Source organism: Synchiropus splendidus, chromosome 1 (genome assembly GCF_027744825.2).
Source record: "Synchiropus splendidus isolate RoL2022-P1 chromosome 1, RoL_Sspl_1.0, whole genome shotgun sequence".
Taxonomy (NCBI): Eukaryota; Metazoa; Chordata; class Actinopteri; order Syngnathiformes; family Callionymidae; genus Synchiropus; species Synchiropus splendidus.
This window is the reverse complement of record NC_071334.1, coordinates 57,916,080-57,928,203: the sequence shown is the minus strand read 5'-3', so window position 1 is coordinate 57,928,203 and position 12,124 is coordinate 57,916,080. Positions and strand designations below refer to the sequence as shown.

General features: G+C 43.0%; 2 protein-coding genes across 2 annotated transcripts in view; both read left to right on the top strand.

Moving 5' to 3' along the window:
* The first annotated feature begins 140 nt into the window (after positions 1-140).
* Positions 141-4,834, top strand: LOC128771981 (uncharacterized). Its single transcript, XM_053887924.1, has 7 exons — positions 141-261; positions 1,448-1,567; positions 1,638-1,967; positions 2,041-2,154; positions 2,491-3,252; positions 3,504-3,620; positions 3,686-4,834. Exons 1-7 carry the CDS (start codon positions 180-182, stop codon positions 4,297-4,299), a joined length of 2,139 nt encoding a protein of 712 aa, XP_053743899.1. The 5' UTR covers positions 141-179; the 3' UTR covers positions 4,300-4,834.
* An 812-nt stretch (positions 4,835-5,646) lies between these two features.
* Positions 5,647-12,124, top strand: part of shroom3 (shroom family member 3) — a 34,866-nt gene continuing 28,388 nt past the window's right edge. Inside the window, exon 1 of the mRNA XM_053844392.1 lies at positions 5,647-6,144. Coding sequence (XP_053700367.1) covers positions 5,983-6,144 — 162 coding nt within the window. The 5' untranslated portion in view covers positions 5,647-5,982. The remainder of the gene's footprint in view (positions 6,145-12,124) is intronic.

The window sequence follows — 12,124 nt, the reverse complement described above, 5'->3', positions numbered from 1 at the left end:
GTAACGCAGGAGAGGTCAACGTTGACAACGAGGCAACCTTTTCCGGACTCTGTTGAAAAGCGACCTCGACTGGGCAACATGAAACATTACATCACGTTACATCAACCAGTAAGGGGCCGGTATGCGGGTCACATGACTCGGCAGCCGAGCAGAAGAAAGACCAAACGGCAGCAACTAATATGGAGGTTTCTTCTTTCAGCGTCTCACCTGAAAAATATTGGACCGAGGATAAAGAGAGGGTGCTCATAGCGTTTTTTTCCGGTAGGTCAGACACCGAGTCATACATACTTGAAAATATTTCCCTCGGAAACTCATTAAAGTTTGCGCTTTCACTCTGTACAAGACGCAGCAACGTTTACAGCAACCATTGCTCGAAATGGGCGACGAAGACTGAACAATGCGACGAGCAACTGCCAAACACCTTCCATTACTAGCCATTTAGACGCAACACGATCTGTTATATTCCTGTAATGTCTCCGAAACCGTGTCGTAATTAGCCGTTTATAGCTCCCAGTGTAGCTGTGTTACACAGTTCGTTTTATGGTGTTTAGTTTTGTGTGGAATATTTTTTTCAACCTCATGATATGATGGAGCAATTGTCACACTAGAAAGACGTGCTAACGTGCACGTATTTTGGATGCACGGTAACACCAATGGGCTGCTTGCTGACACGCGCACACACACACACTCACGCGCACACTCAAGGTTGTCAGAGTAATGTTTGCACTGTCTAGGCTCCCAAGTGCGATCATGACCTTCTACCGTGACTCTGACACCACAAGTGCTGCGAATGGATGGCTATGATTATGTTGATGTGGTCGATGTGAGATCAAAACACTCGATAATCGAGAACACAACAAATGTTGTCACGTGGGCGACGTGTTTACATGTTTACCTTAGTAGCTGTACAAATAACATAAATAAACGTATAATATATCATCGAAGCAAAAAGGCAGAAACAAGTTGTGATACTGATGACAGTAGTGCTGAAATTGAACTTAAAGTTTTGCCTGTTATGCAGTAAAATTAGGTTGCGGCCAACTTTGAAATGTCATTGGTGTTGTCATGGAATAGTTGTAATGATAACAAGATTAGGATCCCAGACATCACAGTTCAATTATACTTTGCGTTTGCGCCTGTACTCTTGTCCAAATCCACCCATGAATATGGTGTGGAAGCAGCTATATTTTGCCGCCGCTTTGGCTGTTGAAGACAATAAATGGTCACAATTGTATAATTTTATGGTAACAACTAAGAGTTCAGTCTGTTACATTTTGTTAATCATCTTCCCAATCTCTTCTATATCTGGACACAGGTCAATATATTCCCTGATGTTCTATCATCTTAATACAGTATAGAATGTGAATCAGGATGCGTTTGAATCTTAATAAATGAATAAGTAGAAAAACCAAATTTACGACTGCTAAATAATGTCTTTTATTTCTAGAGCACAGCTGTCTATGGAAGCACAAAACCCTGGATTACAAAAACCGTGAGCTGCGCTGGAAAACTCTGGAAAAACTCAGAATCCTCCTGAGCACGCACCCCCCACCGGCACCCTTTACAGGTCAGCAGCCAATGTGCACACACCGTCTTTGAACCCTGAACTAAACATGACCTTTTCACTCTGTCCTTAGTGGAAGACATAAAGAACAAGTTCCGGAATCTCCGCACCACATTTCAACGTCAATACAAAATCGTGCAGGCGAGCAAACTCTGTGGTTCAGACGACGTTTATGTACCACAGTGGCGGCATTACCAGCAACTGCTCTTTCTAGAGAGTGATAACGAAGGCACCGGCACGCCGTCATTTCAACCCCCAGACAATCAGATGGTCCTCCCTGCTGCAGCACCCATATACTCCCTGCTCCCATCGCCGTCCTGCACATCTGACTCAAACTGCAACATGGTGGCTAAGTCTCTGTGGACTGAGGAGAAGGAACGTGCACTAATAGACTTCTATTGTGGCAAGTGACCTTGTTAAAGAATGACTGGGACGCTGAAAATTGTTTGGAGCTAACAAGAAATGCTTTCCTACAGAAAACGAGTGCCTGTGGAACAAAAGGTCAGAGAACCACTGCAACCAGCAGGTCCGAATGAAACTGCTGGAAACACTCAGCGCCCAGCTTTCAGACCAAGCAACATTTCTATCAGGTGAAGTCGGGCAAAGAACGGATCTGATGACGTTGAGATTTATTTAATCTAATGAAATAACCTCATCTCATGGAGGAACATCGAGGCTATGTTTTGCTAGTGTTGCACTCAGAATGCATTAGTTTTGAACTGAACTCAATCCTACCTTAGGGCCCTGTGCGATCCCACCACTAGCAGAATACATTGAGAATGGTTAGGTTTATTTTACTTCATTTGTTTTACAAAAAACAGCTGTTGAGTTACTGAGCCTTTCCTACTTTTGTGATTGTGAGATTGAGTATTTCATTTTAAGATTTAGGTGCTTCATCTTGTAACTCATGTCTCACTCTTTCGCAGTGGAAGATGTCAAGAACAAGTTCAAAAACCTGCGCACGGTGTTCAACCGCGAGTACAAGTTGGTCCAGGGTTCCAAGGCATCCAGCAGGCCTTTCAACTCTAAATGGAAATACTACCAAGAGATGCTGTTCCTCACTGAGTGCGGTGAGGCAGAAGAGGGTCTGGATATACTGCGGAGATTCCTGCCGAGGGACAATAATGAATCAGAAAGTGGAAACTACGCACCTACTTCTGCTCCCGCCAGTCTTTTTTCGAGCTCAACGAAGAGCAAGAGTCTCAACACCTCCAGCTCTCAACACAGTGAAATCCTAACCAACTCCCCCTCTACGTACCAAGTTATCCTCCCTGACCCTTCAGATAACCTCAAAGCAGAGAGTCAAGCCACTCCTGTAACCCTTCCCTCCTCCCGTCCCAGTTCACCACCTGACATCAAGCCTTTCATAACCCCACCTCATCTACAAATATCCACATCCAGTCCCAGCCTTTCTGCCAGCTCCGCCCAAGCTAACATCATTAAACTGAGCACCTCCTGTGCTCAGAATGGCTTCATCAGTGACACTGCTCCTCAGAGGTTCATTTCTGATAGTCCCAGCCCAGTCAGTGCTTCAACACTTCCCGGCACGTCCTCACCGCCCGACAGCCTCCGATATTCAAACCCACCGCCCCTACAGATCTCTGCTCAGCCAGAGCCCAGACCGCTGACTGAATCCCACTGCTTCTGGACTGATGTCAAGACTCACCAGCTCATCACGTTTTTTGCTGGTAACTATCAATATTTCTTATTCATTTGTATTCATTTTCATGTATATTTTCAAGTCAAGTCAACACAACATGTTTTGCAATTTGACTTAGTGTCTCAATTAGCGTTCTTATTATGTTAATACTTCTGATGATATCTGTTGGAAACAACACCAGACATGCCAAATGGCTGACGGAACATTTGCAATGATTTGTGTCACTCTACTTACTCTCCATATTTGTTTATGTAGTTTTCATTTCTGTATTCCTCCCAGAGCACAGCTGCCTGTGGAACCACAAGTCTGACGGCTACAAGAACCGCTCGCTGAAAAAGAGCCTGCTGGACCGCCTGAGCAACATGCTGACCACCAATGAAGCCGTTCCATTTACTGGTAATTTTGGTTTAACGGAGCCTGTCATGTATCATCCCCTCTGAAATGTTTTCCTTTCTTGGTAGTGGAAGACATCAAGGCGAAGTTCCGTAATTTGAGAACCATCTTCCAACGCGAGCACAAGGCCATGAGTTCGAACAAAACATGCGGCTCCGAGGACTTCTACGTCCCTAAGTGGAAACATTACCGCGAGCTGATGTTTCTCTGCGACTCCTGCGACGAGGAAGGCACCGGGGAGGAGCTCCCATTCCAGGTGTTGCATGAGTCCAACCCGCTCCATCTGAAAACGCAGTCTTCACGACCGTACCAGAATTTGACCACTACTGCTTCCCAAACTGTCACGAAACTGTATCACACCACACACACAATCGAACCTCCACACTCGCCCACTCCCCCGGACTCCCAGCGCTCCTCCCCCTTTTCATCTCCTTCCACAGAGTCTTCTCGTGTGGAGAGCAGGGGGAGTAGAGTCCAGCGCAAGCGAACAAGCCAGCAGTTGACCCCGGAAGTGCTGGACTTGATGAAGGCATACTGTCAGAACCAGGTGCCCTCACCTCACACTGGTTTCCTAAAGTATGTGGAGGAGTGCTTGAATGAGACGCCGGCACACAAAGTGAAGAGACTGAAGAAAAAGATAATCGAGACGATTTACAGCGAGTTAGAGGACGCCTATCAGTGATGGCTCTAAATATTAACTTAAAATTTAGCCAGTGCCAAAGTGTGGAATAAAACAAGCCAACCTTTTAGGTCATGTTAACAAAGTTACAAAGAATGCTTTATATGTCTTAAACAGGCCACATTTCAACAAAATATTTTAATATTTATTATATAATCCAATGCAGAAAAGATCGCTGTTCTCGAAAGCAAGTCACTTCATCTTCATTTTTAATACATGATTTTATATTTTTGTTGCCTTTTTTATATGTTTGTAAGTTTTAATTGCTGCTAATTCAATATCTACATATTCCTGAGCAATAATTTACAGTAAAAGTCATTCCCTCTCTGCACCACACAATTTTGTTCATCTCCTTTTGTGACTTGAGTCAGTCTGAATGAGATCCCTAGATGATGTTTCCACTTCTGACTTTTCGCTCCTCGTGGCAGCTCTGCTCCAAGTCTCTCAGAGACACCAGCCTGCCTCAGATCCCCCTTTCTGGCTGCCTATCTGTATTTTTATTGTTATTGTCGTCACGTGAACGTTTCAATGAGTCACTTTTGGGAAAATAAACTATTTTGTACAAATGTTGTGAATATGTATCTGTTGGGGTGCACATTATGTTCACGGACTTGCAAGATAATTTGATTTAATATTAAACTATTTTGTCGCAGTCGACAGTTGCTGATATACTATGACTGGCCAGTAGATGGCGCTGTCTCCATACTGAACAATGTAATTCATCGTCATTCGTTTTTTTTCTGCGACCTTTGACCTCCGTGAACAGAACCTGCTGGTGACACATCGAAGCGCGTTCCTGACAAGCCAGAATGTTCACTTTCTGATCATGTGACAATTACTCATCACTTTCTTCTCGATGTGCTGACACTGCTCAGTTTTATGAAGAGCGTTTGGTGAACATAACTTTCAATATGAAAAGATGTCTTTGATCTCCACGGTACATTGTGGGAGAGCAGGCTGCCAAAAACACGTGCTTGTGGTTTAATTGTGGTGTTGTTCTCAGCACTTCAACTCAAGTGCTCGTACTAAACCAAAGTCAAAGAGAACGGAAAGATCAAGACCTTATTGTAGGGCTTTGTATAAAGATAATTCAGACAGCTATTTTTTTCCTTTAGATTTACTTTTCATGATGGTTAAGAAAAATCTGAAGCAGTGGATCTTCTCACTCTACAAACATCACTTCGCCCTGACTCGTATCTTTCTAGCTGCTTTGCTCCGAATGCTTCACTCGTCTGTCTCTCCTTCTTCACCTCACCTATTGCCTCTTTCTCCCCCTCCTCCGCTCCCCTCACCCCGTTCTCACCCCTCCCTCCCTCCCCTCTCCGCTTTCTCTGCGCTCACTGAGTCGCACCAAATCCTATTGTGATGCTAAACTCATTTTTCGGAGGAGAGGCAGCTCAGGAGCGGAGGTCTCAGACTGGGCAGATCACGTTTGACTCGCCTTCCTGGGCTCGACCAACTTCTCCCCTAAAATAAAGCCCCTTCTCCGAACTTCGGCTAAAGTTTGCCGCGATGATGTGTGCACTTTGCAGCGCAGGGCTCCGGCTCCTCCTGCTCTGCTTTTCATCGATATGAAAGGAGGAAATGCACTTGTGAAGGAGGCGTCATTTGCTTCACTCTGGTTCCTCGCTTGCGGCAGCGGTCTGGACGACAGAGGAGACCGGGCTGAGAGCTCCTCGCGCGGGCATGGAGAGCCGCGGCGGCCGGGCGGGGCTCCAGCAGCAGCGGGCGGCTGGCGGTGGAGGAAGCGGCTGGGTGCTGGTCGAGGCCCGGTTACAGGGAGGAGCACCCTGGGGATTCACCTTGCAGGGTGGCCTGGAGCACGGGGAGCCGCTCATCATCTCCAAGGTAGCTCTTTAAACTTTTCACCTCGAACCTCTCCCAGAGAAACGCAACACAAGCTACTTCACTAGCTAATGCATGACAGCCTCTTGCTAACTGACTGTGTGTAACGTGCCAAAAATGTTTTTTGAAGTTGCACCTGAGAACATTTTGGCTCCAGAAAAAAACAGCAACACGCCTCAAATAACTCGGCTCGTAACGCAACAGGTGGCGTTGTTTTGATTTATTTTGTCAGTTGTCATAATGTGTCATCCCATTCAAATATTCCACTTGAAGTAGACCAGTGGCAACTGCAAATATCACTTCTAGCTGGGGTAGTGCTGAGGAATATGATGGAATGATGGATGATAGAATACCATCATAAGTGAAACACCAACCACATTAAATGTGATCCATTCTTTTGTCATGCGAGTTCTGCTGTGCCTAGTTTGGCAAATAGGAAGCTTGCAGTCGGTTTGACTTCCCAACATTTGAATATGCGTCACCGACTTGTGTAGCATCAATGAACAACAACGATCAACAGATACAACTGCTGAGACTGGAAGATGTTTCCAAGTCAGAGGTGCTGTGCTCAATCCCTGAGAAGACAGGAACAATTCATTCATTCAGCAATGCATCAGTGAGTGTGGGAACTGTTGCAGTACCGACTGGAGCTTGCATCACAAGTGGTCAGAGCCGCGTTCCTTTTACAATAAACAAAATTATGACACTGACCTCATACATTGCAGGGCAATGTGCAGCCCAGGGTTTTAGTTTGAAATGTTGGTAGCTGTCATCGCACAGTCAACACACTGTTGTGTTGACACGATGGGGTTTGCCAGTGAAAACCCCTGCAGTAAGCGACCAACTGGATCAGCATTTTTAAATATTGATTTTTTTTCATGAGAGATAAGAAAACTTCTACAAACAATTTTTAAAAGCAGTTTTTGACAGAAAGTATTTTCTTTCTATGTCACCATTTCCATCCAAGGTGTGAACTCATCTATAACTTGACCCACTGTAGTGACTTTCTACCTACTTCTGAGGAGAAACAGCAACAGAAGACCAAAACCATGGCTACGCCAATGACAATGATATTATTTAAACATTTATCCTTCACAAACTTCAGCAGTCTTTTTGTAGGTATCGTTTTACAGTGTGCATTGAATTTAACTATAGTTTTTGTAATATGAAAATAAAATACAACCCAACTTTATACTAGCAATGTTGTGATATTATATCATAATTGTTGTGAGACACATTTACAATGTGAAGAAGAGGCCTCACAAACCGTGATTTTCATTAGGTGGTATTCACTTTGACCTATTTTTTGTGGTTAGAAATGCAAATGAGAAGAGTGTGTTGTTCTGGGATGGGGCATCATATTAAGACAAGGATGGGAAGTATGTTTTTGTAGTTTTTGATTGAGTCCATCTGTGGCCTGAAACTCATGTACAACATAATTCAAAGAAATTATTCCACTACTACAACTTGGAATTGTGCTTCAGGGCTGTAGTTGTTCATGTTTAGTTATGTTGTTTAAGTTATTTTCGACAGTTGTATTGTCATTTGTTGGAATTTTTAATGATGGTACGTGAGTTGGCAGTGAATTCTGTTGCATTCTTTCATTTATTTGAGCTAGAGCTGGGGTCAAAAGGCAAAGTCATACTTAATCTCTGGTGCGGTGGGGTCAAACATTAATCTGAAGGCCTCATGACTTGCTTCGATCTAGACTTGATGTGAGACGGAGTTGCTCTTGTTGTGGTTGCACCAATACCAAAGCATCATCGGGGAACTTCCTGCTTGAACTCTGCTGCTGTTGTTTTCTCAGACTCATTCTTGTAGGTAAAATGCTTATAGCTGACTTGTGGGAGCTAATCCAACAAAGATCCCAATTTGCTTAAAATAGGTGTTTAGATTACAGTATATCACGGTATTGTGTAACTGTTGACAAGTCAGAATGCCAATGTCGGTGTCAGTCTAGTGTGGAAAGTGTTAGAATCAGAGGCGGATCAATTTACTGAAGTTAGTAAATAAGAGCGACAAACTGTAAACATCACGTCATCATTTGCTAAAAAGCCAAACCAATTTTTCTTTTGGTTGGTCAGAACTGGCCATAGTCTAGTAGTCTGGGGAATGACCTTGATCCTTTTTTGTTTAGTTAGTGCAGTTCAGTTAATCACCAACAGCATGTTCTCACCAAATGCAATTCAAGCAACTAACTGACTGATTTACATGAAAATTCAATACTGAGCTGTGATGAACTACACATTTTCACTCCCATGGTGAGAAATTGCGAGTATTGTCAAGGGGACATTTAGCATCTCTGTGCCAGTCCAAGTCAGTTTTCTGCATTGCATGTTGACGCATCCATTGAATCACGTTACACGATCCGTGGCATTTCCTGACGCCATGAGCATCGCATCTCGGAAAAGAAGGATCTGGTTGGGGGTTCCCCGGAAGCCATGGGTCTGTCAACATCAAGTGGGACATGCTAATATTATCACCGATTAGTACCAACCCGGTCCTATCTATAAGACTGGTACTGTTGTCAGTGTCAGAACCTCACAAGAGCAGACGCTCATGCATTGTCCTGAGTCACAACAGCAGTGACTGATTGTTGGAGATGTTCATGTTCATGAAACTATTCATTATTTGGACTTGGATAAGTGCATAAGAGCATTCACTGACCCTCAAGCTACAATAGCTGTGGATAAACCAAGTGCGCCTTGATTCATACAACACACTGAAATTTTTTCTCTTGAGAGACGACAGAAAGAATGCTCAGAAACTTTTTTTTTTATCTTGTGATTTACTTTGATTGAAAAACAAAATGTATTATAGACTGTATAGAGAATTTGTGCAATATTTAAAAAATAGTACAAATCTCAACAATCACAATCGGTATTTGTGTTATTTTGTGTTGGGCCATGCATTTTAAATTTTATTCAACTTCTCCCACAAATTCTGCTTCTCCAAACTTACATCTTGATGTTCTAGTAACTTTGGACCCGCACCCTGCAAATAGACTTTTTTTTTCACCCTGCCACCTTTGCTGCGAACATATAGAAATTTAACAAAAACTGACTTACTAGTTAAAACAAAGAATTGAGGGTAGTATTCCAACTAAAGGCAACTATGTTTTTTTCATCATAGCTATAAGGTATATGGCAATATTTAATAATGATAATCTGCTTCAGTTTGTCTCAATCCTGGGACATAATTCTAGTTGATGTCTTGTGAATGGCCTTAGTCAATGTTCTGCAACAGCTCCCTCACAGGAAAAGCAGTCAGAAATGTATATTAAACCTGCAGTTTGACACAGCACAGGTGAATACAATCCACTGGATTTCAAATAGTTCTGAAACTTCATCAAGAATGTTGGTTTTCTTTGCCGCCATGTTTTTCATGGGGCCATGCTTTAAAACGTACCATTGTAAAATTTAGCATTGGGGATTTGACATTTACTGTAGCTCCAGTTTATACTGCAGCAGAGGAGCGAGATGGGTGTTTTGCTATATTAGGGTGCTTTATTGATGAGAAGAAGAGGTATGTTGTTTTTGCTACGGCATGAATAGGCGAGGCTGCTCCACTGGGATACCCAGAGTAATGAATTTCAGCTGGAATTCCAAAGTTGCGGACACACACATTGTATTTCTCCAAGCCATATTTGGATATATTTATTCCCGTAGAAGCCAAACAGTGAGTGTGAGCCTGTGCAGTGTTGAAGCTTCAGAGTTTACATGGAAGTGTTTTGTTTTCACAGCGCCGAGAGAATGTTGTGAGTTCATTGGGGTGATTCACCTTTTCACTGATTTTAATTTTGTCAACTGCAAGTTAAATATGAGGCATAATGACACATGAAATAACATCTGAGACTGACTCAGCGATAGCTAAAGGTGGCTTAATGTCATCTAAATTTACCATGGCTTTTGGTAATACTGTGATGAGATTTGAGCTCAGGTAAGCAGGAGATGTGGTCTAAGGAGACTGACCATTTCTTAAGGAAGATGAAATGATATCATCCCTCCAGCATGTCTTTCCGCAGGGCCTCCAGCCAGCTTGAACCACTAGATCAGTAACAGGAGGGGGCTGCGTGGTTTCCACAGGATCTTATCTCTGTATTTGGTTTTCAAACAGTAACAAAATGACCCCTGTTTGTGAATGAGTTCATAACCTCAGTGGAGGACTTCAGATGTCGTGTTAATGTGTGAGGGCAGGCTGGCACCTGAGGTTGGTGTTGCTTTATCTGGTTGTTGTAACAGTTTGTGGCCACCTACCCTCTTTAAGAAAGAAGTTCCGCCATGGTGACCAAAGCTCTACACATACCATTAGCTGGAATAATGTAATATACTTCACTGGGGCATGTTGCTATGTTATGGGTGCAGATTGTTTTTCTTGTTTTGCTCACTATTTGTTTTCATCCAATATTCAAGCATGCAACGATGATGATGAGGAGACATAGAAGCAGTGTACGTCGGATGTGTGTGGTATATGGAAAAAGTGTATGTAGGTGATGTGTCTTGCAGACGTGACTGTTGAGTTTATGTTGTTGTCTCACGCCAGATCATACAAAGTGTAACTGAATTGAATAACCAGGGAATAGGTCAGGGCTCGCGAACCTGAACCAATGTTTTTCAGTTCCAGCCACGATCAGATTTGACGTGTAGTTATTGAAAGAATATACATTTGCTTTGACATTTTTTTTTTTTACAGGAATGCCTCAACAGTCAATGACTGATAGACTGGATAGAACTGATGCCAGAAAATGATCATGGCTATTGGCAGGATGCTGGTAGTGCCAGCATTTCCTCAAATAAAACACGCCACATAAACATTACGGCTATCACGTTATGATGGATGACGTAATTTTAAATCAATAATTCATTCATCCAAGTATTTCCTGTCTTGAGCTGTTCACTTGCTTGGACCACTGAAAGTGTTGCAGTTTCACATAATTGTTTTTCATTGATACGAGTTCATTCAGATGTCGGACACGCCCACAGAAAAATCTTGGCGGAAATAGTTCGAGTTGAATGGACTCGTTGGACGAAGAGTGCAGTTTCACAACACCGCTTAATACACATGTCAGTCAAAGAGAAGTGTGTGGAACAACAATCTGGTGAGGATGCTCAGCGGGTTTGTTTCATCCGTTCGATGACCTGACCCTTCTCTGGGAATGTAACCTGAGCTGATCCACAGGGTTTTTGAGGAAGTCCCTCACATCTGGAGTTCACTTACATAATCCTGTTTTTGGACCTGAATACCTCACTATGCTTCATTGGAAGTTGAGTGTTCACAACTTTAAATAAGTAGTTGAAAGTTTTTATAGTCAACCTTTCTGATAAAGCCTGGGGATTTCCATATTTGCGTCACTCCAGATTTTCTGTTGTAGCTCTGCTGAAGATCTATCAGATGTCATCATCACTGTTTTCATTTAACTTATCATGAGCCCTTCACTGTTCCCTAACATCTTTCAAAGTAGTCTTCATTGGTTGTTTCTCAACACACACGTGTTTGTGAAGCGACAACAATATCAGTTATTTTGGTTCTCTACTTCTCTGCAAATCATTTTTCATCACGCAAATTGTGCCTTTATGAATCTGTATGTGCTTCTTACCAACTAAGTGCAGTGCACAATGTGTTGTTTACATCGTCCTGGACTGAGCTGAATGGGTTTATATCAAAAAGTTGAGCAATGGTTGTCATTGAATGATGTTTTCCTGTCACAGGGAAGAAGACCGTTTCACCTGCTAAAGGTGTTTTTGTGTACCTTATGTGTAGACCACCATGATGAAGGTTTGAGGTCTTGCAAGTGTATCATTGTACAGAGATATTTCCCTCTCTTCAATGTAATGTCTGGGCCACGCCCAATTCTACTGACCCTACCGTTAAGCCATTGCTCTTGGAGGATCCCTTGTCAAACAGGGTGATTCGCGGACAGTTGTTGTGTAGGTCAGGAGTTTGGGGTCAAGTTTTTCAGCAGCTTTGTCCCTTTGGTGTGGTG

What these genes read in the sequence shown, in the direction of transcription:
- LOC128771981 (XM_053887924.1), top strand. Translation starts at nt 180, where the DNA reads ATGGAGGTTTCTTCTTTCAGCGTCTCACCTGAAAAATATTGGACCGAG. An exon ending in ACTAATAGACTTCTATTGTG is followed by an intron (nt 1,968 to 2,040) that starts GCAAGTGACCTT and finishes GCTTTCCTACAG; the next exon opens with AAAACGAGTGCCTGTGGAAC. An exon ending in CCAAGCAACATTTCTATCAG is followed by an intron (nt 2,155 to 2,490) that starts GTGAAGTCGGGC and finishes ACTCTTTCGCAG; the next exon opens with TGGAAGATGTCAAGAACAAG.